At 34.4% G+C, this 23,341-nt stretch overlaps 2 protein-coding genes across 2 annotated transcripts; both read right to left on the bottom strand.

The window, feature by feature from the left end:
- Positions 1–638: 638 nt before the first annotated feature.
- Positions 639–1,445, bottom strand: LOC123223140 (dof zinc finger protein DOF3.5). The gene has a single exon (XM_044646270.1). The coding sequence runs from the start codon at positions 1,443–1,445 to the stop codon at positions 639–641; it is 807 nt and encodes a 268-aa protein (XP_044502205.1).
- A 3,914-nt stretch (positions 1,446–5,359) lies between these two features.
- Positions 5,360–22,004, bottom strand: LOC123215714 (protein virilizer homolog). Its single transcript, XM_044635926.1, has 28 exons — positions 21,780–22,004; positions 21,609–21,697; positions 21,095–21,218; positions 17,720–18,376; positions 17,177–17,545; positions 16,929–17,033; positions 16,621–16,803; positions 15,436–15,577; positions 15,180–15,361; positions 14,944–15,029; positions 14,806–14,854; positions 14,311–14,377; positions 13,735–14,213; positions 13,530–13,629; positions 13,249–13,382; positions 12,386–12,453; positions 12,088–12,304; positions 11,724–11,939; positions 11,408–11,563; positions 11,277–11,330; positions 10,971–11,185; positions 10,799–10,868; positions 10,158–10,480; positions 8,624–8,813; positions 7,129–8,532; positions 6,245–7,033; positions 6,040–6,111; positions 5,360–5,590 (listed from the first exon to the last, which is right to left on the bottom strand). The coding sequence occupies exons 1-28, from the start codon at positions 21,852–21,854 to the stop codon at positions 5,570–5,572; spliced, it is 6,636 nt and encodes a 2,211-aa protein (XP_044491861.1). The 5' UTR covers positions 21,855–22,004; the 3' UTR covers positions 5,360–5,569.
- Positions 22,005–23,341: the final 1,337 nt, after the last annotated feature.

Genomic DNA, 23,341 nt, shown 5'->3' with positions numbered 1-23,341 from the left:
GCTCGTTTTTATTAAACTTTTGTATCTACCATTATTTTAGACTTTAATTTCGTTTATTAGCATGATTTTCAAGTTGAAATTAATTAGGAGACTAATTAAAAATATATGGACAATGGAGTAAGACTGGTTAATTTTAATTAATTATCTAGATAGGGTGTATAGCAATAGAAGATTAAGCGTAATATGTTGTTTGGTCACTTAAAACTAGGTTTAATTTTACCATATAATTATTTATAAGTAGGATTAGACAACATCATTAATTAATTTTTTTAGAAACAATATTATACGTACCTATTTTGAGTACATAAATATATACACACCTATACATGTCTTCATATGATTGAGTATTATTTTATCTTTAATTTAAAAAAGGTAAAAAAAAGGATTAAATGAATTAATTGGAATAAGATAAGTAACATATTAGAATTAATCCAGTAAATTATCATTTGTGCTGAATTTAACAAAAAAATGTACCTCTTTAATTCCGGTTCTACTTTTTTCATGAAAATTGGAGAAGCTTGATCATAGGCACCATTATTTTATAATTACAAGCAACCATGTACTTAATCATATATCTGGTTGATCTATACATTATTATGTATAGTAAAAAAAAACCTTTTTTATAAAAGAATAATTTCTCAAGTCTTGCTGAAGGTATCATCAGTTGAGAAATCAAATGGACTCCAATTGCCAAATAAAAGATTTGGATCTTGAACCGCTTGATGATGATGAATCTCGGCTCCAATCAAGGGCTCTTGTGTTGTTGCTTCCAAACTTTGATGATTCAGATTCGTCATCGTTTGTGAATTCAGCCACATTTGATCTTCAGCAATCGGCAATGGCGGCAATATCGGCAATATCGGTTGATCTTGAAATACAGAATTGTAATAAATTTGATCATTATTATTGCAATTCTGATCTTCAGCAGCTGGTAACATTTTAACTCTATCAGTAGAATCCAAATTTGTGCAAAATTCGAGAGATGGATCGAATTCGCCTCGAAATTCTTGCGCCATAGATTTGAAAGCGCAAGAATTATTCGCCTTGGAATCATCTGGCTGTTGATTATTCAAGAAATTTGCATAAACAAGAGCAAGATCAATATGTGAACCAGAAGAACCGGGACTTGAAATAGCTTCATTTCCAATTCCATATGTGAAACCCTTTGAAGAAACTGCATTATTGTTGTTATTATCATTGTTGTGATGATGATGATCAGTGGATAATCTTACAGACTTACCTCTTCGGTTTTTCCGGCAGCCACCGCCAACGGGGACGTTGCGGAGAGAGCCACCTTTGGTCCAGTATCTTCTACAGCCTTTGCAGAAGTATCTGGGCTGAGTTAAACTGTAGTTGTTGTAGTAACAAAATTTAGTATTTGAAGAGCCACAACGAGGGCAGTTTGGTGACATTTCAACATTAGGTTTCCACATTCCTCTCTCCATTATCACCATTAATGGCTTTTCAGATTCAGAGACTTCATTTAAATCTCTCTCTCTCTCACTCACTCTTGTGTGTATTGAAGAGAATAGAAGAAGAAAGTTAATTAGGGCTTATAAAGAGTGATGGAATGTACGTGTACTTGTTGAGTGTTTTAGTAATCAATCATAAATTGAAAATCTTTTTACGTAAAACTTAATTCAATGTTGAGCATTCTATGTGCTCGTAATTACTGAAATTACTGTTAAACCTTTTATTATTAAATTGCTGATCTTTGATAGGGTTTTGACTGCACTGCCATATTTCTTTAATGGGAAAGGAGAAAGTATGTGTATAAATAATGAACACTAATTTATATATAAATAATGGCTAATCATGATATGATATATATTATTTTATCTTAAATTTAAAATAATTTAACTGTATGGTGATATATTATTATTTATACTTATTACTTTTATAAGAAGTTTTAATAAGTTTTATTTATTTTTCAATGCAAAGCTCAATTCTTCGATATCAAGTTTAGTTCAATGTTATTTAATGAATGTCAAACACATATACATTAGTTATTAGAGATGTTTAGGAATTTACGATAAAGAGTAATGGAAAGGGCAAACTACTATCTTTCATCTAAGTTTTTAGTTGAATCTCAAAAGTACACTCACGACAGTTCAAAACCCTAAATATCCACTTATAGAGCAACTTTTGTTAGAACTTTCTATTAGAGACAAGAGTAAAAACATCATTTTATTACTAAATTTTAAAACCCTAAAAATTTATATTATTTACCCCCCTTAGTTTAGAAAACTAACAATTTTTTTTCATAATAAAACTTTAAAAAACTGCAATTTTTCTCTAGAGTTTCAATTTTTTAGATGAGCCACTAATCCACCAGAATCCTATAGCTCAATAGTACCAAAGAAATGTCTAGAAGCGTATCGTCGTCCAGAAGCATTGACGCTCTAGACGACAATGTGTCGTCGCTTCATCATCCAGAGGCGTCAATATGGATGACAATGCATCATCCAAAAACATCAATGCTTTTCGATGATGTTTCGTCTTCCAGAGGAGTTGATTTGGATAAGGCGATCTGGATGGCACATCATTGTCTAGAAGCCTTGATCTGGATGACCAGAAGCTTGACACTTCTGGACTCTTCTCCACCTCCATTGAGCCACCAAATTCCTGTGGATCAATGGCTCACTTGAAAAATTGAAACTTTAAGGGGAAATTGTAGTTTTTCAAAATTTTAGTATAGGAAAAAATTGTTAGTTTTCTTAACTAAGAAAGGAAAATGATATAAATTTTTAAGGTTTTGAAATTTAGTAGTAAAACGACAATTTTATCCTTGTTTCTAACAAAAGTTAGTCCATAGGTAGGTATTTAGGGTTTTGAACTGTTATGGATATGTTTTTATAGTCAACTAAAACTTGGGTGGGAAATAGTCATTTGCCCTAATGGAAACTATATATTTATATTTTGATTGCATACCTTTCTCTTCTGCAAACTTGGGTATTTTATAATAAATCGAAAAACTTGTTACAATAATCTCAATTCAATATTGGGTTTATGTGCTTATATAAATTTACACGTTAGAAAATTATTCATATTTAGGAAGTTATAAATTATACTAAAGAACAATGAAAAAAAATTAGATACGTAATATGGAGTACATAATTTCTCTCATTCACAAAACTCTCCTTTCAATAAATTTTATTTTAAATATTCATTACTAAATTGTCCACATTTAAAGAAATATATCAAAGACTAACGAACACTACATATACTTTTGGATAGAGAATAATTTTTCTTGCGTAGATATTTAAGTTTGATTATAAATTATAATCTTCTTATAAAAATCTCGATTCACTATTGAGTTCAGGTGTTTTCTATTTTAATATTAAACATTAGATTATAAAATAAGGGTATTTGTGTTTAAAAGATGAAGCGAAAGAGTACATTATCACGAGTTAACTTCTTATCCTATCTATATAGTATCTCTGTCTTTTCAATAATCAATTTTGTACGTACCCATATTATAATTTAGGTTAATAGTTTCGTCTTACTTTAAACTCATTAAGAAAGCAACTCTAATTTTCGACCAGTTTATACAAAGGTGACTTAGTTTCCCTTTAATGTCACCTTGACTACATCACCCTGTGGCTAAAACGTTCTCAACAAGTAACAAAACACCCACGAAATTAACCATATACCACTCACTTATTAACACACCCATATACTATTTTTATTCAAATTTCTGCCACACTGACCAACCTAAGGTTGTGATAACATGCAAGAGGTGTATAGGGAAGGTGGGGACATGCACATGCTGTGAATGAAAGAAGAAAGGGCCGTGAGGGACGATGGGTTGACATGAAAGTAGTGTAGGAAGCAATTGCCTCGAGAAGATGATTCAAGTTCCTGGTAAGAGCAGACACAAATAATTAATTTAATTAAACTAATGTAGGATAATATTTGTGTAAATAAATATGTGATTGCATTCCTCGGGATTTGTAGTAAATATTCACCTGAACCTGAATGCCATCATCCAAGTTTTTGCTATGATATATGTGCGTCCATTTACTCCCTACAATCGGATTTGACCATTTTTTAAAAATAGACTAATAAGCTTGTATATGAGATTCTTTTAAGGTTATATTTGAGTTTAGCGTGTTAAGTTTAAGTTTAAGTTTAAGTTTGAATTTGATTCGAATAAATTTGAAACAATTTAAACTCAAACAATTTAAGTTTGAGAATTCAATATTTTCAAATTAAAATTTGATACGAATTAACTAAAAAAATGTCATTTTAGTATTAAACCGAATTGAAATTTTTATTCGAATTTAAACTTAAATTTAACTCATTTTAAACAAATTAAATTTAAATACCATTGAAACGAGCTTGGCAAGCTCGAGTTGAAGTTTGATTTTACTAAATTGCGCAAATCCAACCATAGTTTCTTATATTTTGTAAAAATCAAAGGATATTTAAACAAGATAAATAAAATAGAAGATGGAAACGTAGGTAAAATGTTTCTTAAAGAAGGAATGTCTCATACTAAAAGAAGTCGCTTCAATTAGTATGTCTGGGATCCTGAGCTTCTTGGATCATGCAGTTTTTTTTTTAATTTTTTTTCACAAATTCGAGGAATATATTTTTGAAAAATAGTATTAATATTCTGATGTCACCTACTCAACTTCCTATGATTATTCGATTAAGATTTATTTTATTTATTTTTAAGAATCTTACTGATTCTTATGGTTAATAGTACCAATTTTGCTTTTGGAAAAAATAAAATCCAATCCATTCAATGTTTGGAACACTTAGATTGTTCTCCAATCCTCGTTTCCGTTGTGTTTTTATTTAATATAAATTTTAATTACCCAAAAAAAAAAGAGTTTGATGATGTAATAACATAAGTTCATAAATAAAAATTCCTTAATTATTAATAAAAATCTGTAAACTTCACATAATTTGAATCACTGTTGCTTCTAATGCAGAAAATTCCATGAGTCCACAAGTTTGAAGAATAATAGAAAATGCTTAAAAAAATATTACTCATCAAACAATTAGAAATTGCTTAAAAAATTAATTTCAAAAGCGGTTTTTGTACAAGCTATTGGTTTATAAAAATTATGTTAGTGCATACATTGCCTACAAAGAAAGCTACATATAAAAGGTTCCTAGGTATATATTTACATCTCATGCCCCAAAAAATTACCACTTTACAACGGCACTGGCACAAACACAACAATGCCCATTCGGGTTAACCAGACAACAAAGTTACAGAAGTTTACCTAGCCTTTCAGAGCCCATCTAAATTTTAATCAGCTTAAAGGAAAGAAATTTAACTTCAGAAGCATTTCCTGCTAATGAATATATCAGAAAATTAAATAAGAAAAGGGATGTAGAGTAAATCTAATGAAGAAATGTACATTGATATATATAGTACATAGATAATACAAAATTGTTTGTGGGCAGAAAAAGATTGGCTTAAGGGAAGGCTGCGGTGTCATGCATGACACAAAATAATGGACTTGGAGGGAACCTTGACTTGCAGCACTACATAGAGTTAACAGGTTTAAAGCATCCTCCAATGTAAAAAGTAAGAGCTTTGATATCATGTCTGCTATAGCTGTCCCAGCCTTTCCTGTAAGACAAGACAACCAAAACTTAAGAGTTAAACTTTCGTAAAATATAGATCAGAACAGTAATGCAGAAGAATTCTAATCTTGTTAGAAAGAAGAGCAAGGAACTCAGCATTATCGTGCAAGTTCAGGACCAAAGAAAATGCTAAAATGCAATTCAGGAGGAGGCCTCTGGAACTGATATATGTAGCCACTGCTAACTATTCTTATTGACAGTCAATAAAACAATTTATCTGAGACTACTTATACATATAATTCATTCTTCTATTAACCCCTCCCACACAACTAGCATGACCACTACTGTGAGAAGTGGTAATGATCACACCATTACCATTACCATCAGTAAATGCGCTCATTATTCCATTAATCAAGGTCTAATGAAGGAAATTCAATCAAGCACTGGTTTCATAAAAGCTGAAAGATGCAAAGAAAGATTTCTTTAAATAATAACCTGAAGCATTTGCATTAATTTCGGATGCTGCTCCAAAAGCTGGCAAAGTTTATCCCGATCACTCAACAATGACTGCCATGATAATGTAACAAGGATAATCAGGACAAATCCATTAAATTTTTTCAACAAATATTACGAGAGGCAACAAGTACAGTTACAGAGCAATACATCTATGAAATCTTTGGCAATAAGGGAAAAAAAATACCTGAATAGCTTCTGGGGACTTGAAATACTCCTGTAATGACATTCCTGAATCTTGTTGCAGCTGGGATGTAGTATCCCCTTGCTGATGTAAAACTTGTGATTGGGCATGTTCAACTTGCAGTTGCTGTACTGCTGTTAAATCTTGCTGTTGGGACTGATAATAAGAATGCATTGGAGAAACTTGTGGCGGTTGCAGCATCTGTAAAGGAAGGCCTTGCATTTGTACAGGGCTCTGCAGAGACATGCCTTGATCCAATGATTGTGAGACTTGCATTGGTGGTCTAAGATGCTGAGGTGGTTGTTGAGGACGTGGAACCTGTGGGGGCTGCAATGGCTGTAACTGTGGCAGGGTATGCATTGACTGAATGGAAGGGTGGGGTATGGAGAGATTCTGCATGATATTTTGCGGGTTGTCACCATGCTGCTGAGCTGGAGAGTTTCCATATAGAGTTGCAGGTACTGAAGCAGGCCTACTGAAGACCAAGGGTGACATGAGTGGAGGTGGTGCATAAGAACTTAGTCCAGCAGCTGATGCAGAAATGCTGCCTAACCGAGCATCAATTATAGGAGAGACAGAGCTCTGGCCCTGGGGAAGGTCAGTCATTCCGACACCTGTCTGATTGTATATGGACATCTGAGGAGTAGAAGATTTTAATGATGGTAAATTGTAAGGGCTAGATGAAAATGGAGGTGGTGTTGGTGGAAGTGGAGGCCTAGCAGATCCACCAGTATGGGTAGTTGATAAAGGTGCAGAACTGCCACTAAATCCTGATAGATACTCTGGCTGAACCTGCAAAAAAGAAAAATTGAAAAATTACATAAAATGCAAACACAAAAGCAAAACAGGAGATTGCAAGCAAATTGTGGGGTGGAGGGATCTCTCACTTGGAATGCTGTAGGCACTGGTAGCTGTGATTCTGGCATAGAGTTTACAAATGGGGAAGACTGACTTGGGATAGAATCAGAAGCCTGAGATACTACAGGACTAACTGATTGTGGAGGTGGCATTGGAGGCAAAGGTGGTTGATTCAGCATAACTTTCTGGTCATATATTCCTCGAGATCCAGTGCCCACTGGAATATTACCAGCATGCTGGGGACTGTTCTTTCGATAGAAATTTTGTGAATTTATCCTTGAATCAAGTGGCATGGATGTTAGAGGTGCACTATTGTAGAGAGAGGCAGGAAACCCCGAACTATTTGCTGCTGTCCCAGAATCAAAACTAGTAGAGGTCTTAATGGTAATAACATTCTTTGAGTCATCAGGTTGATCAAAATATTTCTTATCCGAAGAAACACTTGGTTCCCGAGTCAATGGCAGTTCAGGGCGTGAGACTGACATCCTAGAAGAAAATTCACTCTGGGTGTTTTCATCTGCATTAGATGCTAATGGTGTACCCATATGAGAAAATTGACTATTTTCATTGACATCACTCTCTGTCTCTTCAACTATTGAACGTGGAGAATTTTGCTCAACTATGACAGAGGCAGGCTGCTGTAGATTATCATCTAGCTGGGGGAATGGTAATTTATCATCAGGTTCAGATTCCTCGTCATCAAAGACAATATCAATTCCATGAAGATCATCATCAAGAACTGGTTTCAACTGCTTAGATTTGTCAACTTTTTCTTTCTGGGTGTCACTTGCAGGAGCTGCAATCTTGACTTGTGCAGCTGCCTCCCCAACCACTGTTACAATGCGTTTCTGGCGCTCCCTTTCTCTAGCCATAAATTCATCGACATGCACTGATGGAGCACGTCCACCAGCAGATCCCACTCTCTGAGCTACAATAACATTAGAATTTGTGACACCATCACTCCCCCTTTCTTTCGCAATGTAGTCATCCACATGCAAAGATGGGGCCCTGCTGGTGTTTGGTTTGCGCTGCCGAAAGGTATCCCTCCGAGTAGGACCAGAAGATGTTGTAGATGGACCCACTCCACGTGAAAATGTATTCTGGGTTGTTTCAGCCGGTGAATTTTCTCCCCTAGCACGCCTACTCAAACCTTCCACTGGAGGCATTTTCCTTTTAGCAGGAAGAGTTGTTTGTGACAATCTCTCAGGTAATGTTTCTGGACAATCCCATGAGAACTTGTCTTCAAGTCCTACCAAGTAAAGATTATCATAAGGGTTCTCAGTGCCATCATCTGCCATCTGATGCATATTTAAAGGAAATAGACCATCATTTGGTGATGAAAGCATTCCTTCAGTGAAGATGACATCATCTGCCTTAACTGAACCAGCAGGATTTTGCAACAATAACAACAGTGCCTTCACAAACTCCGAAACCTAAAACATCAATAATTAAGAATTACCCAGAAGACAAATTAAAAACTAACGAATTTGAGAAAGGCAGAGATGCATAAGCTACCATACCCACCTGAGACAAAGTGGTGTGTATATCAGGGGCAGCTGAAAAGTCATTTTCATCATTGATATTTGAATTCAAAACTACAGACAATCTCTGTATGTAATTTATGTTCTCCTCTGAAAAGCCCTCAGTCCCACTCTTCTCATCATCAGGAAGCCCAAAAAGATATTTCAATGAGACAACAGCATCCAGGTTCAAACTAATTAACAGGCAAACCATATGTTAAGCAAGTGAAATAACATCAAGCCAATTAAAAGACCTTATACGATCAGAAATTGTAGTATGAACCAAGTTATAACCGATGAAGCAAGGTGGAAAAAAAATGAAGACAGAGATTACACTCAACAAATCAACTAAAGCTAGTCAGAATATCAAAAGAATTCATAAAAACAAAATACAGATCTGAATAGAACAAGAAATAATCACAAGCTACCACTACCAGTAAAGGATATTACCAGCAGTCAATGTGTAAAGCACAGAATGATCCTACAGGATTACATATTTCTCTATTTACCTAACATAATCTATGAAATAGATTAAAAAGTAGAAGCTTTCATACTTTAAATTCATATCTTAGAATGTTATATAAACTTTCTCCAAACTCTCCAACTACATCCCTATCTCCTCTTCTCTTCTACTAGATACACAAAAGTACTCACTAGTTTAAAGAATATAAAAACTCCAATTAACTTATGCTATTCTCTGCCTCAAGCCTATATTCCATTCCGCTAAAATACCCAATAAAAGTAATCTTTTGAAACAAAATACAGCATAATTAAGTCAGAGATTTATCCAATTGTATTTGTCATCTTCATTCATCTACATTCATTTCACATTTGTTTCCAAGTCATTCATAAGTTCAAGGCATATAGAAGAATCAAACCACTGAAGACAACCTTCATACAAGACTCCTGTGAAAAGTTCATAGAACAAATATATGTACTCGATGTTTTGATCTTGTTAAGTACCCAAGGAAATTCACAGAAAAATGCCAACGAAGCTTACGTCAGTTGGTCAGCACTTAGATCTTGTTAGCAACGGTCATATCTAATGAGTGATCTTTCATCCTTGGATTTGACACAAGCACAAGCATTGTATCACTCAATCTCATTCTAAATGTTTACATACACTTGACAACTATGGAATCGCCATTTATGAACTGATACTCATGAGTACAAGCTTGAGCAACAGATTACTTAATCCCACCAGAAAATGTCATAATTACTTCTCTAGGAGACTTTCGTATATCTTCTTATGCTCAACAAAGTTTTCCTATCAGCAAGGTATCCCTCATAACTAAGTTCAGTTCAGTTCCTGATTCTGTTCTTCTATAGCAAATATGTACTAGATTTAAGGGGCATCTTTAGAAACGTCAGTGAAACTGCAACTAATAAATATAAATGAAAATAATTTCTCATTTACAAATAAGACAGCTCAGAGAAATATAGATATCTAAGCAAACAAAGTAGTACCGTTAGTATACAGTATATTAAAGTGTATGAAAGTGAATACATAATGTGGCAAATTATCAAGGTAGACTGACCTTTTTCCATCCATGCAAAAGTGCAAAGAACCTAAAGACAGAGCACTGATGGCTTCAATTGCATAAGTTGACAAGCTATCTTTTGAATCAATTGACTCTAACAACTTTGTCCAGCAACATAATAAAGGAGGATTCTTTCTCCAATCAAACTCATTAAGACTAAGGTTCCCATTTCTTTCATGTATTCCCCCTGAATCAAATTCTTCAAGACCTGAGCGAGTATTACATACGGCAGAAACCAAAGCCTTTTGACCTCCATTGCAAGAAACTAATTCCTTGAAAGCTGTAAGACAAAACACTAATTCTTTTCCAACTGGTAGGACCTGAAAAAATTATCATTCTCTATTACCATTCATGTAGCAAGAATACTTTTTCCTTCTAAAGCTACCATTTGTAAAGCATTCTCTGATTTTCATATAGAGGAAAATTAATCAAGAAAAATTCTGAAAGGAAAAATTTAGTCATCTAAACATCAAATAAATGTCAAGGTCTTTTAACACAAACCCAGCATTTATTCATTGCATCGAAGGAAAGCAATTCATAAAAAAGCAGAATTCATATCATAAGATAATACTGCAGAGGAAGTATCATTGAAAACTATTTAAAAGTATTTAACCTTATCTAAATTGAGGAGGAAATACCTGACAAAACTTAAGGATGTATGGGGCAATCAACAAACAATCTTCAGAACTCAAATCCTCAAACTTGTACCTATAAAATCACCAAAAAATTTGCGTGAATGTGATAAATTTTGAAATAGAAAAGACAGAGAAAGAAAAAGAATAAATCACAGAACTGATGTCATCCACTCACAAATCATGTCTTGCAGAGTATTGTAGAGGTGTTCGAGAACTACAAAGTAGTGAGATAGACCTGAATACAGGGAGGCACCAACCAATCAAGGTAAAACCACTTTTAGCAGAATTTCCTTGATCTGAAATTTGCTTTCCATCTGCCTCACTGGCATCAAGACACTTCTCCAGTGCTTCTCTTAGAATTTCAGGACCACCCTCCTTCAAAAATAGTGCCTGATAGAGAAAATAGTCATCGGGCAAAAGATTAGCAGCAGAAATTTAAAAAGGAAAGGGAAGTTCAAGAGAATTGAGACAGTAAATTAACCTTAGCGCATGGATGCTCCAACAAGCAAGCAAGAAAATCAAGAAATCGGTGCACCTGAAAACAGAAAGAACATATAAAACACACCAGACATGACAAATTATCAAACTGAAACAAGAGAATAGATTTATCACCTTGTACACATCCATCTCTGATGGATAAGATGAGTCAGAAACATGACTACGAACCCATGACAATATCGGCCGTAGAAGTACAGAAGCATTTTCAGGTCTTAGGCAAGCAATGCGTATTATAAGAACTCGAAGCATGTCTTGTATGACTATCAATGCCTGTTAGAGAATGAAAATATCACCAGACATGGCTAAAAAACATATAGAAAGTTCCCATTCAAAATAAAATTCCCAAATTGCAACATTGCCCTACCCTCCAAAAATAGAAAGGAAAAAAGATATCAATTCTTAAGTACAGTTTTCGGGAAAGAACACATACAGAAATAGCATAATGTTGGATTATCTGTGCAATTTTGTCAAGATGTGGCCTCAATTGGCTAAGCAGCTTTTCAATGTGTCCAGACTCTAGATACCAATCAACCTGTCCCTCTTTCTGAGGCCCCAACAACGACCCAACAGCTATTGTTCTAAGGGCACTCAACAAGGGCATTCCATTTCTCCAATGCCAGACACCTTCTTCAGGAAACAAATCATTCTTGCAATGCAAACATAGGAGATGAAACAAAAAGCTAGTCACATAACATAGTTCCAGGACCATTTTCAACATCAGGATGTTTGAGGACTTTGTCATAAGACAAATGGGCATCGAAATGAAGAAAAATAAGAATGGTAATCGCCCATACCAGAAGACACAGCAAACTACAGGTCTCCTTTGGACCCAAAGCCAGAATTGAAGTCATTTGAACACTAGCAAGAAGGGAGTGAAAAAGGCCAGGAGTCCAGCCGTAAATTGGCCAAAAAGCAAGAGCTGACACAATAAGATGGCAGACTGCTCCAAACCCAAGGGCTGAATTAGGATAAGATGAGGATAAGTCTGCAGCACATGCAGCTAGCTTTGGGCTGCAATTCCATTAAGTCACTGAATTATATGCAAAGAACAAGATTAAAAGTGATTAAAAAATACAGGAGAATGGTAAATACCTCACTTCTCGATGCAAGCGCAGAAGGGCATTCATTAATTTGGTATTCTTATGCTGCTCATTACCTTCCTGCAGATATGGCAATGAAACAATTTAATTCTTTTGGATATTTATGAGATGAATGCCATTTAGGAAGAAAACTGCAACCACTATTATTATACTGAATTCCTGAATAAACTCTTTCCAAGTAAGGACGGTAGCCTTCATTACAGTGCTTACAAATAAAATATATAAGGACTTCGTCCCCATAAACATTCACAAAGACATAAGAGCAGAGGAAATTCCATAAAATATATCAGCACTAAAAAACAAGCCCACAATTTTTGAAGGGCTGAGGTTCACTGAAAGAGCCATGTCAAAGCTAGTAATGCAGCATGGCCAACTTCACCAGAGATGTAGTTCCACATAACAGATCATTGAACCATGAAATACAAATGACAGCAAAGTAGGCACCAAGAACTGAGCTGACTAGGATCAATCTTTGCAATCTCTTTATTGACATAGAGAAGCTACAGGCCAATCAAACAACTTAAAATCTTAATAACCTCAAGGATTATATATGTCTTGGAAGTGATGTCAAGTGATCCTTAGACTTCTTAACTAACAAAAGTAGGAGTACAATAGTTGCCGTCAAACAGCATTGGAAAATAAAATAATGTAAATGTTACTTTATGAAAGCAAACCACAAAGTTAACAAACCAAAAAGACCTAATTAACCTTACAACATGTACAAAATGCCCCATATCACATAAGAGATCTTGTAATTTATAACAAAAGATGAATCACACGGTCAGGGAAACCATTTTACAAATGCAAATTATCCTTCCAAATATACATCAGACTCAAATTCAAAATGTGACAAACCTGTAATTTTTGCAGAATGGTAATTAGTAATACCAAAGAAGGAACCAAAAGTTCAACTAAACTCTGTTCACGATTCCGTTCCAATAGTAAATCAGATGAAGAATTGCATTCTGTAACATCATCAACAAGATAATCTGCAGAGGAAAACAAAACCAAATGCTTTAAGAAAGCAGATGACCATCAGGCAAGTCAGGTGACTAACAATTAGAATAAAACATGCCACAAAAAAATCAATAATTAGATTACAAGCTGACTCAAAACAAGTATACCCTATCACATACCATAACTGTTTGAAGATCTCTCAAGCATGAACCTGCAATTAACTAGAATTGCATAGATAACCATTATGGCACCTTCAGCATAGAGGGAAGCAGCAACAGTCTACACCCAAGAAGATGAAGGAGAATAATAAGAAATAGTAGAAACTAATGGTAAAACAAGACCCCAAAATTACTACTATATGATGGAAAATGGACAGTTACATACTGAGTTTTCTGAAACAAAAGCCATAATTCGAAGTGCTGTTGTCAGCTGTGCTATTGAAGAGTCTTGAAGGGTTACGCCATCAAAGGACTTTTCAGTAATAATTTTAACTAGATTCTCCATAACATTAAAATCAGAGCCACTGGAAGCTTCTCCAGTGCCATTTTCAACATCCATCATATCTGATACTAAAATGCTGGTTGAGGTCAAGTGAGCATCTCCCCCAGAGGCTAAAACAGCAGCATAACGTAGAAGACCAATAACTCCATTTTTGTGGTAAACTAAACCAGCATCTATCCATTCCAATAGACGTGTGGGAGCATCTTTCTTATTAGACCCTGGAGAAGAAGAATGTAGAGCCTTGTGAAGTTCCCTAGCATGTCTGATCCAAGAACCCAGAGAAAATGCACTTGAATCAGTGACAAGGACTTCAAAAATCTCAGCAGCAGAGTGCAAAATGGCAAGATTAAGAGGTGAAGCTCCTGAACAGCCACAAATTCATCCAATGCACTCATATTAGACAGACAAACAAGAAAGTATGCAGCTGTTTCAAACTTAAACATAGAGCAATTGCAGTACCACTATTTTTATTTACTGGCTCCAATTCCTTGGCAGAATGCAAAGCTTCAATCAATACTGAAACAGCCTACAAAACATTGACATGTCAGAGGCAGTAGTTGTACAGGAAATGACACTATACACAATAAATTCAACAGTCAACAGGAAAAAATGTTACTGAGGATTGCAATCATGAGTTGGAATCAGCTTCTTTACGAGCAATTCATGCCATAGATACAACAGGCTTGTTCAGCTCAGTGCTAACACCAATAAAGTTAAAAGTATGCCCAAATAGGTGATCACAGTAGTAAACATTTTTGACATATAAGAACAGTATATTGTTACATTATGAAAGTGGGGAAAATATTCACTACTCCATTAGATGATCATATGATGAAGATAGATATATAAAACTGGCTTACTCAATATTAACTGGTTAGATGACAAGCAATGAGTATCTGATTATTAAAAAAAAAAAAAAATTATATGACTAAGAATAGCATATCCATTCAATACCTCAGGGAAAAAACCCAGAGCCAGCAGAGCTTGGCGTCCACAATCAGACCTACAAAACATTTCAAAGCGTGCAGGTCAAAACAAGTAATGTTGTATCAAAACCTCTGAAAATTGACCAGATGTGTAACCATGTTCCACCTTGACAGGCCACATAGTTCCCACAACACCCATAAAAATTCTTCTGAGTGTGGATTTGATGCAAGCAAACGATCTATGGCATTAGCCTGAGACATAACAAGAGCAAAACATTACACCAAGATTTAGTTATAAACTGGAAATTTATATTAAAAATTAAAAAAACAATATAGAGAATTAAACAAAAAATAAAGGGCACAACTGAGCAATGGTCATCCCGACCAAGAAATGGAACTAACCACCCTCAGATGCATCTCTACTATGGTTGCAACTTCCTGTGGACCACAAGCAAAACCCTTTGACATCAATATAGAGGCATACCGAAGAGGAATACACTCTTCCTTATTAATATCAACAACCCCCCTCAGAGCACGAATTAGTGTAGCAGAGAGTTCAGAATGATGTAGTAGAAATATCAACCCTGAAAAAATATATATATATATCAGAACATTTTCAAATACAATATAAACAATAGCACAGGTGCCATTAACAGACCTGAGCGACAAAAAAGAAACGAAAGAATTAAGGCCCCAATAGAGGAGGCAATATCCAAATATATATCCATAGCTTCTCCCACATCTGAACGCAATATTGAGGATGACAACATTGCAGCCGATAACGGAAGAAAGCCCCTCTCCTGCTCCAAAGAAAACATTTGACTATTAACAATGATGCTAAGAATTTACCAACCAACCCAGAGAGAAGAGGTGGCAGAAAAATTAGCTAGATAAAAGGCACAAGGCCCCTAGCCTACTTTGAATAAGGAAATCAACCAAAGTTACAACCCCTTTGAAAGTTTGTAGGTCATCCTTCATATTAAAACCAAAATAGATTGACAAATTGAAAGTAAATCATAGGAAAAATCTCGGTGGTAGTACCTTTTGATCCAATGGCTGTAACTGCCACCAGACACAAGATTAATGGGGAGGCTGCATTATCAAATTGCTAAATTATAGTGAAATTATTTCAAAATGAGTTAACATTTTTTACCTTCCCACCCCTAGACTGGTGTGGAGGTTGGGCTCTAGCCCTAGTTCATGATCATCTTAAAATCCTCTAATTCTCAGTTCCACTTAGGATTGGTCCACTGAAAAGTTGAAAGAGGGATTTAATTTTAATTTGATCTGGCCTAAATCAGAGTTTAAGGCCCATAATAACACTTTTCTTAAGCAAGAATTTTCCACCAAGTCAGGTTATCAGGAATAGAAAGATAGCCCTTATGTTACTCATTGCAACCTCAAGACTTCAAATGGCATGTGTGCTCTAACCTCCAAAGAAGGTATTCATCAGAATGCATAAATGGCATTAATAATAAAATTTAAACAAAAATTAGAAAAAATCATAACTTCTGAAGCAAATTGTGTTAGGGCAGTTGACTGTCAAACATTTATATGTTACAGCAATTTAAGGTATAATAAACCATTAGCTGTGTAATTCAGGAGAAGTCATTTAAGACTCTGGTTCGCAGCATCACTACATCTATTATATGCACAGCTCAATAAGCAAAAAAAATAAAACAGAAATTTAGCTGGCTCTAATCAGAAAAATAAAAGGCAACTTAAGTCTGCATGTGCCATCCCTCAAGCCTTAAAAGATCAGCAAAAGTGTACCAAAACGATATTATGCAATTCTGTGTCAGAGAATGCTCACATTCCATGAGAATAAAAATGGATAATGTACCTTAAGAAGGCCCAGCAAATGCCAGTCAATATCCACATTTGAAAAGCAACAATTTGATGAAGCAATGAAGCTACTGGTTGCTTTATATGATAACAATCCTTCTGTCTGAGCAAGAACCAATGATCTACTTGCACAAGACACCGGAGAAGGATCTTCAATTGGACCACGTGCATTTATCATTTTCTGCATCAATACTTGTCAACAAACATGAACTATGCAAACAATTGCAGACTATACAATGAGTCAAAATCAGAAACTAGCAACCATGACATTTTAATAAAAAATGAAAATATAAGTTTACAACTGACCAAAAGCTTTTTGAGTTGTGACTTGGCAATTATAAGCATGTTTGAAATGTCAGTTGTAACCTTGCTGGCAGTGGATAGACCTCCCAATATGGACAGAACTGCACTCTAGAACAGAAAAGAATAAAATTACCACAAGAAATCCATTTAGTCATATTGGACATTGATGCATGCAAGTGCAACGTTCCCCTGTGAACCTCCCTATAAACCAAAGAAAGAAAAGAAAAATAGATGGAGAACTAAAAGCATACTTCATAACGTGAAGCTACTTCATAAAATCGTAAGCGATGAAGGACAAAAGTTGCAAGAGAAGCCACATCATGGCGTGGTTTCTGCAGTAATAAATTCAACAATCTGCTGTAACCTTCACTAATGCCAGATGGGATATTCTCATCTTCTCGAGGCCACCACCCTAAAAAACCTTCACACCCAACAGAATGCCGTGTAGCCTGCTCAATGACTCCAAGTAGAAGCAACCTAATAGTGGTAGAATTCACCATGTCATGACTAAAAACATATGCAAGCTGGTCCATTCCCCTGCTGTTAACAAAGTGAAAGCAGCTTTCTCTACCAGAGCACAGCAAAAGAGCCACACTAAGTCCCAGAATGACAGTACTACTCTGCAAATCAGAAATCACATCAGAAATTAACAAGATCTACGGAGCAAATGAGTGAGCAAGAAAGTGATGGAGAGAATAAGGAGTCCAGGTTTGTTCCTATAGTAACAGTTACTACATAGATGCAAATACACAAACAGCAAAATGACAGAAGAAAATATTTCAGCTCACAATTACCTGTGAAAGTGTGTAATGTCCAATAGTTAAGGTGCTCCCATAAAAGTTAAAGTACTGGCTTAACATGTCCACCAACTGTTTGGAGGAAGCTACACCAACCTCAGTCTCATAAAAATTGCTCTCTGCTAATTGTTTAGCCGATGAATTCCCTGAAACATGTTGAAGGCTTTCATAGAGTTCAAGAAGCTCTTTTCTAGCCTTACTAATAACATGGTGCCAATCACCTTCACAATCTTTATAGATGCCCGTAGTTAGATGTTTCGGATTGATTGTGTCACACAAGTGAGAGAAGTAAGAAGAAGATGCCAAGCTCACCACACTTAGAACTTTATCCACAGAAGACTCCGAGCTTGACATCTCAAAAACCTTCAACATCAAATGTAACAAATTCTTCACCTCAACAGAGATGTCAGAGGCAGTAACTGGAAACGACAATTTATTCAGAGAGGAAATTGACTCCTCAATTGTACGATTAATTGAATGTAGTGCAAGAGGAAGGTCTTCAAGCTTTCCTTCAGCAGAAGTAACGAGATCGGTCAAAGAGCTATCATCAAAGTCAATATTGAACTGTCCCAAATCCTCAGCTGTGTTTCCATATATGATCAAGCTTAGACTGCGATAGCTGCCCCTTACAACAAGATGATTTGTTACAACAGCCTGCAGGGAAATAAATGCATTACTATCATGATTATATAGTGCTTCAAGCTTCCCCAACTAAAGAATCCAATGGAACACAACTTTGAAGTGAAAAAGGCCCCCAAACTTTTTCTTCCCTTTTTTTGAATTTAGTGGAGACTTGACATGAATAAACAACAATGACAAATTGCTTATTCTAGAAGGTAAGAATAACCAACTAATCAATAGGAGTATAAAGAGTTTGAAAGAGTCTTGCAAAATTGTTCTTGAATAATATTGTGCAAAAGAACAAAACGTATTTGATATTCAAGAATGTCTATAAAGTAAGTATTTAGGCATGTTGTAAACAATATTTTAATGAATAGAAGATAAATTTTGTTCTCCAAATCATATATTTCAGAAAGGCACAAAAAACCTTTTAGATATATTTTGGTTGAAACACTGAATGCTTTCCTGCATTCAAATCCTATTTTCCAAATACGGTACCAAACATATTTTTGTTTGCTCTGAGATTTGTATAACGTTAAAAATGTTACCAAAACCCTAGAAAATTCACAAGTAAATGGGGCAAGCAACACCACTCTAATCATTTAAAATAGAAATAAATTGACTGTCTCGTATTCCTTATGCCAAGTTAGGTCACCTATGATTCTGTTAAGCTTTGAAGCGGACTTGCACAAAACTTTGTTAAAAAATATAAAACAATAACTTGTGTACTTGTCATTATATTCATTATAACACTTATCAAACTTCTGTTAGTTATTGAGTACGCTTTTTCCTAGGTTATATCTCATAGAAAAATGATTCTCACTCCTCACTTGACAGTGGTTAATTTGACTTGCTTACCATATTTTACAAAGGAAATGTTGAGTGGGAAAAAAATGGACTCCAACATAAATTAAACACTAGTCCGTCCATCATGCTGCAGCCTCTAGCTTGTGCACCAAATTAGTTAAAGAAGCCAAGATTTTGTTAGTTACCCAGGTTATTGTCACTCCTCTTACAAAGAAGAATTTTTCTCTTTAAGGGCATTGGAAAAAACTAAGAATTTTGATAAATGACCCGTTCATGCTCTCTTTAAGATAACATAACAGAAACAGTATAATAATATTTTTTTAGATAAAAGTTAGGAAGAGCAGTAAAATTCATCAAATTCCTTCTTCTAAGAAACTTGTTCCCCAAATATTTTAAAGACTTATTTGGTTTTTTTCAATTTATTCATTTAAATTTGGGAGGAGTTTTACGTTAATTTTGTTTCCAAGATGTCTGCTTTGATTTTGTGATGACTGGTTCTTTTGTATAGTCTAATACCCCTTTGGGATGGTTGTGTTTTCTAGTTGGACAACTATTCCACAGTTGTAACTTCTTTCTAATCAATACAATTTTTTCAGTTTCTTATGCAAACAAATAATAAAAAGAATCCAGATTCACAACAAACTGTACATGAAGCTCCAAAAAGTCCATCCCAACGTCACACAGACCTTGAACAATATTTGTCACATTTTTTACTTATGGATAAGCCCAAAATCATCAGATATGAGCTGGTAACCCAAGCCCATCTCAATGTCACACAGACCTTGAACAAATAATTGTCACATTTGTTAATTATGGATAAGCCCAAAATCATCAGATAACGAGATGGTAACCCAAATCTTCTGTAATATCAATTTAAGCATATAATGCTAGAGGAAAACCATCATCAACCAGTAGTAAAAACATTTATAGGATAAAACAATTTGGACAAGTAGTATGCTAGGAGAAAAATATCAGAAACTTATAGGAGAGCCTCATACCATCCAGTGATCCAAAAGTTGTGAAAAAAAAAATGCAGTGTCAACAGACTCCAACCATACTATGAGAAAAAAGACAAAGAAGAGGTCAAATGTTTTAATTTGGAATGCAACAACTGGGTGGTGACAACCTACAAGTACGAGAAAACCAACTTAAACATGTAATAAAATATACACATTCCCACAACACAAAAAGGATCTATCATAATTCACAATACTAGAAGCCTTATCTAACAACCTGCTCTAGGCACATGCAACGGTTTCCACATAAAGAGCTCTTACAGACCAACAAACTCTTTTGATTCTTTATGGTTTACACAGTTAAAAATTAACGAAACATTTAAAATTTTTACAACCAAGAGTCTTCTATACCTGTATCCATGACCCCTCTAACACTTGTTCTTCACAAAAATAGCAATATATGTCAGCACTAACCAACCATATTCCCATTATTGACATCACACAAATAAAAGAAACTTTCAGAATTGTTCACTTATGTTGCTTCCAAAGTCAATGATTTGAAGTCATTCCTCTATTAATTGATGACCTATCACAAGTTCAACCAAAAATCTCCTGAAAAGATTTCGCAATAGAATTTTTGTATTTCACAAGATTCAGATCTGAAAAACCAGAAACATAGAACCTTGTCTCTTTATAAGTCCCAACATACATGCATTAAGCATTCTCTTTGTAGATCAGTGTCTCAATGAAACAAATAATACACATGAAGCAAACCAACAGACACATAACACAGCGCAAAATTACAAAAGGGCTAATAATAATAATAATAATGACAGTTATAATTAGGTGTTAATAATAATAATCAAGTATATTTGGGTATCTCATTAGTACAAGCTATTAAAAATAGTCATAGGATAGATTAAAAATGATAACATAAATTAAAAACAGAAAACCACACACAGAGATTCACACAAAATGTGGTAAATACCTCCACTTCTAACACATTGGATGAAGAATGTGAATACAGAAAAGGCTGACAAAGGCGCCTGAATCTTGTCTCTCCCTCACACTGAACAAAAACTTCCAAAGCAAATGAAGGTGGCGAAGTGGCCCTGTATAAGAAACTAACATTTTAGAATTGCGTACCCATAAAAATTTCATAGAGCATCATGACGTACTAATACCTAACATTTTCCTAAGACAATGATTACAACAACTAAATACAGAAATTCTTCCACAGGATCAATGTTATTGAACTCTGAAGTCCCAGATCATTCACAAGTTTATGGACCATCAGTTCTAATAACATGAGAATATATAGAATGTCCTCTGGATTTTCTCAATTTCCATTGCAAATTTTCTTCCAATATTACAAGTTTCACATTCCACATTACAAATTACTAATTGTCCATACAACAAGCAAGAAAAATTCCCAAAAAGAACACAAAAAGAAAATAACATCGGTCACTTAGCTCAAGAACAGCAACAAGAGAATCACATACCCAACAAGCGTCACTGATTGAGAAGCCGAAGACGCATTTTGCTCAAGAAACTCACACGCAGTTATAACAATTGGCTCCGCAAACAACACCTAACAAAACAAAACATAGAGAACAAACAATGAACTATAATTGAACACAGGAGAAGATGAAATAGCGGTGAAGAGAGTCTACCTCGTCAACGTACTCGTCGAGTTGGGGGTGAACGAAGGTCTGAGCGAACAAGACACAAGGCTCGGGTCGACCCATTAGGGATTCGGGTCAGGATCTATGTTTGATGGAAGAGAAATTGACGGGACATGAAAAGAATTGGATTTGAAAATTAGGGTTTTGTTGTGATTTTAGGTTTTCCAGCCTTAACGTTTTGTTGCGAAGCCCTGGAAGAGGAAAGAGTAAAAAATAATAATATAAAAAAATCAATTTTTTATTTTTTATTAAAAGTCCTGAAAATATAAGTTCATTAGTTTAATATCTGCAGAGCAATAAAAGTTTTGCACTTTAATAGACAAATTTTCAAAGGTGGAGTTGAGACACTCAATAAAAAAACGAAATCAAATCTTTTCAATATAAAAAATAGTTCAATGTCTCTGTTAAAATTCCAACTTAATGATGGTTGAAATGAGAAAATTCATTCATTAAATTTAAAAAACTCAAAATCCTACTCTTATGTTAAAATTTATTATTTGGGTTAAAATTAAAAATATTATTTAATTAAAAACATTTAAATATTATTTTTTTTTTTAATTTAAAAATCTAACATTTTCCTTTACCAAAAGTGAAAAAAGTGACTATTTTTTAGATTTTTTTTTCCGTCACCAATTTGCCATCTTTGGCCATGTTCTTTTTCCCTCTCAGTTGGTCTCTTTCCTAGTTGTTTTCATAAAAAACAAAGACAAAATTTTTTTTATCTCTGACAAAGATAGTAAATGAGAGCGACAATAGAGACTAAAAGAGAGAAAGAACACTGACAATCGGAAAAAGATAGCCACCAAAGAGAAGAAAAAAAAATCAAAAGGAGAAATTATCACTTTTCAAACCTTAAATTAAAAAAATGTTAAATTTTAAATTAAGGTCAAATGTGATAATTTTTTTATTTTTTTATATATTTTTAATTAACTAATATTTTTACTCTTAATTCTAATAATGAATTATAACAAAACAACGGATATTTAAAATTTTTAAATTTAACAGATGAAATTTTGTTAGTTCAGTAAACCTCGAGTGGGAATAAGTTTTTTGGCCAATTTAAATGATAAAGTGGCAATGAATCTTGAATGACTAAAATGAGGGTTTTAGAAAAAAAAAAAAAAAACTTGTACATTTAATATGCATTAAACTGAACTATGTGAAATTTATGATCTCATTTACTATATATTTGTATGTATGTATTTACATTAGTGATTAAGATTCTGAAGCTCTTGTATAAGATAAAATTTGCACTTATAATTTATATGTTATAGTCCTGTATGAGGGATACACTCGAAATTATATTTGCAACCTTCTAACAAAAGTTTGTGATTTTGTATAACAAAAATAAAAATTTCATATCTAAACAACTTTAGCTTATGTACTTTAATCTCGAATTTGTAATATACTTTTAATTTACAAACTCGGATCTTTGATTAGAATAAAATGTAAGATTTTGTTATTAAACGAGTCGATTGCTAGTCTAATTGAGTTTATAGATACATAGAAATGAGAATACAATGGTACAAATACAGAATTCATCTTCCAAA

This window comes from Mangifera indica, chromosome 1 (assembly GCF_011075055.1).
Source record: "Mangifera indica cultivar Alphonso chromosome 1, CATAS_Mindica_2.1, whole genome shotgun sequence".
Lineage (NCBI taxonomy): Eukaryota > Viridiplantae > Streptophyta > Magnoliopsida > Sapindales > Anacardiaceae > Mangifera > Mangifera indica.
Note: the sequence above shows the minus strand (reverse complement) of the source record. Positions and strands in the feature narration are given on the sequence as shown.

Bases quoted from the DNA above. Each gene is read 5' to 3' on its own strand.
- LOC123223140 (XM_044646270.1), bottom strand. From the start codon at position 1,445: ATGGAGAGAGGAATGTGGAAACCTAATGTTGAAATGTCACCAAACTGC.
- LOC123215714 (XM_044635926.1), bottom strand. From the start codon at position 21,854: ATGGGTCGACCCGAGCCTTGTGTCTTGTTCGCTCAGACCTTCGTTCAC. The intron at 15,030-15,179 runs GTTAGTTCCATT...GTTATGTCTCAG, and splicing joins TAGAGATGCATCTGAGGGTG to GCTAATGCCATAGATCGTTT. The intron at 13,630-13,734 runs GTATGTAACTGT...TCTTGGGTGTAG, and splicing joins CTTTTGTTTCAGAAAACTCA to ACTGTTGCTGCTTCCCTCTA.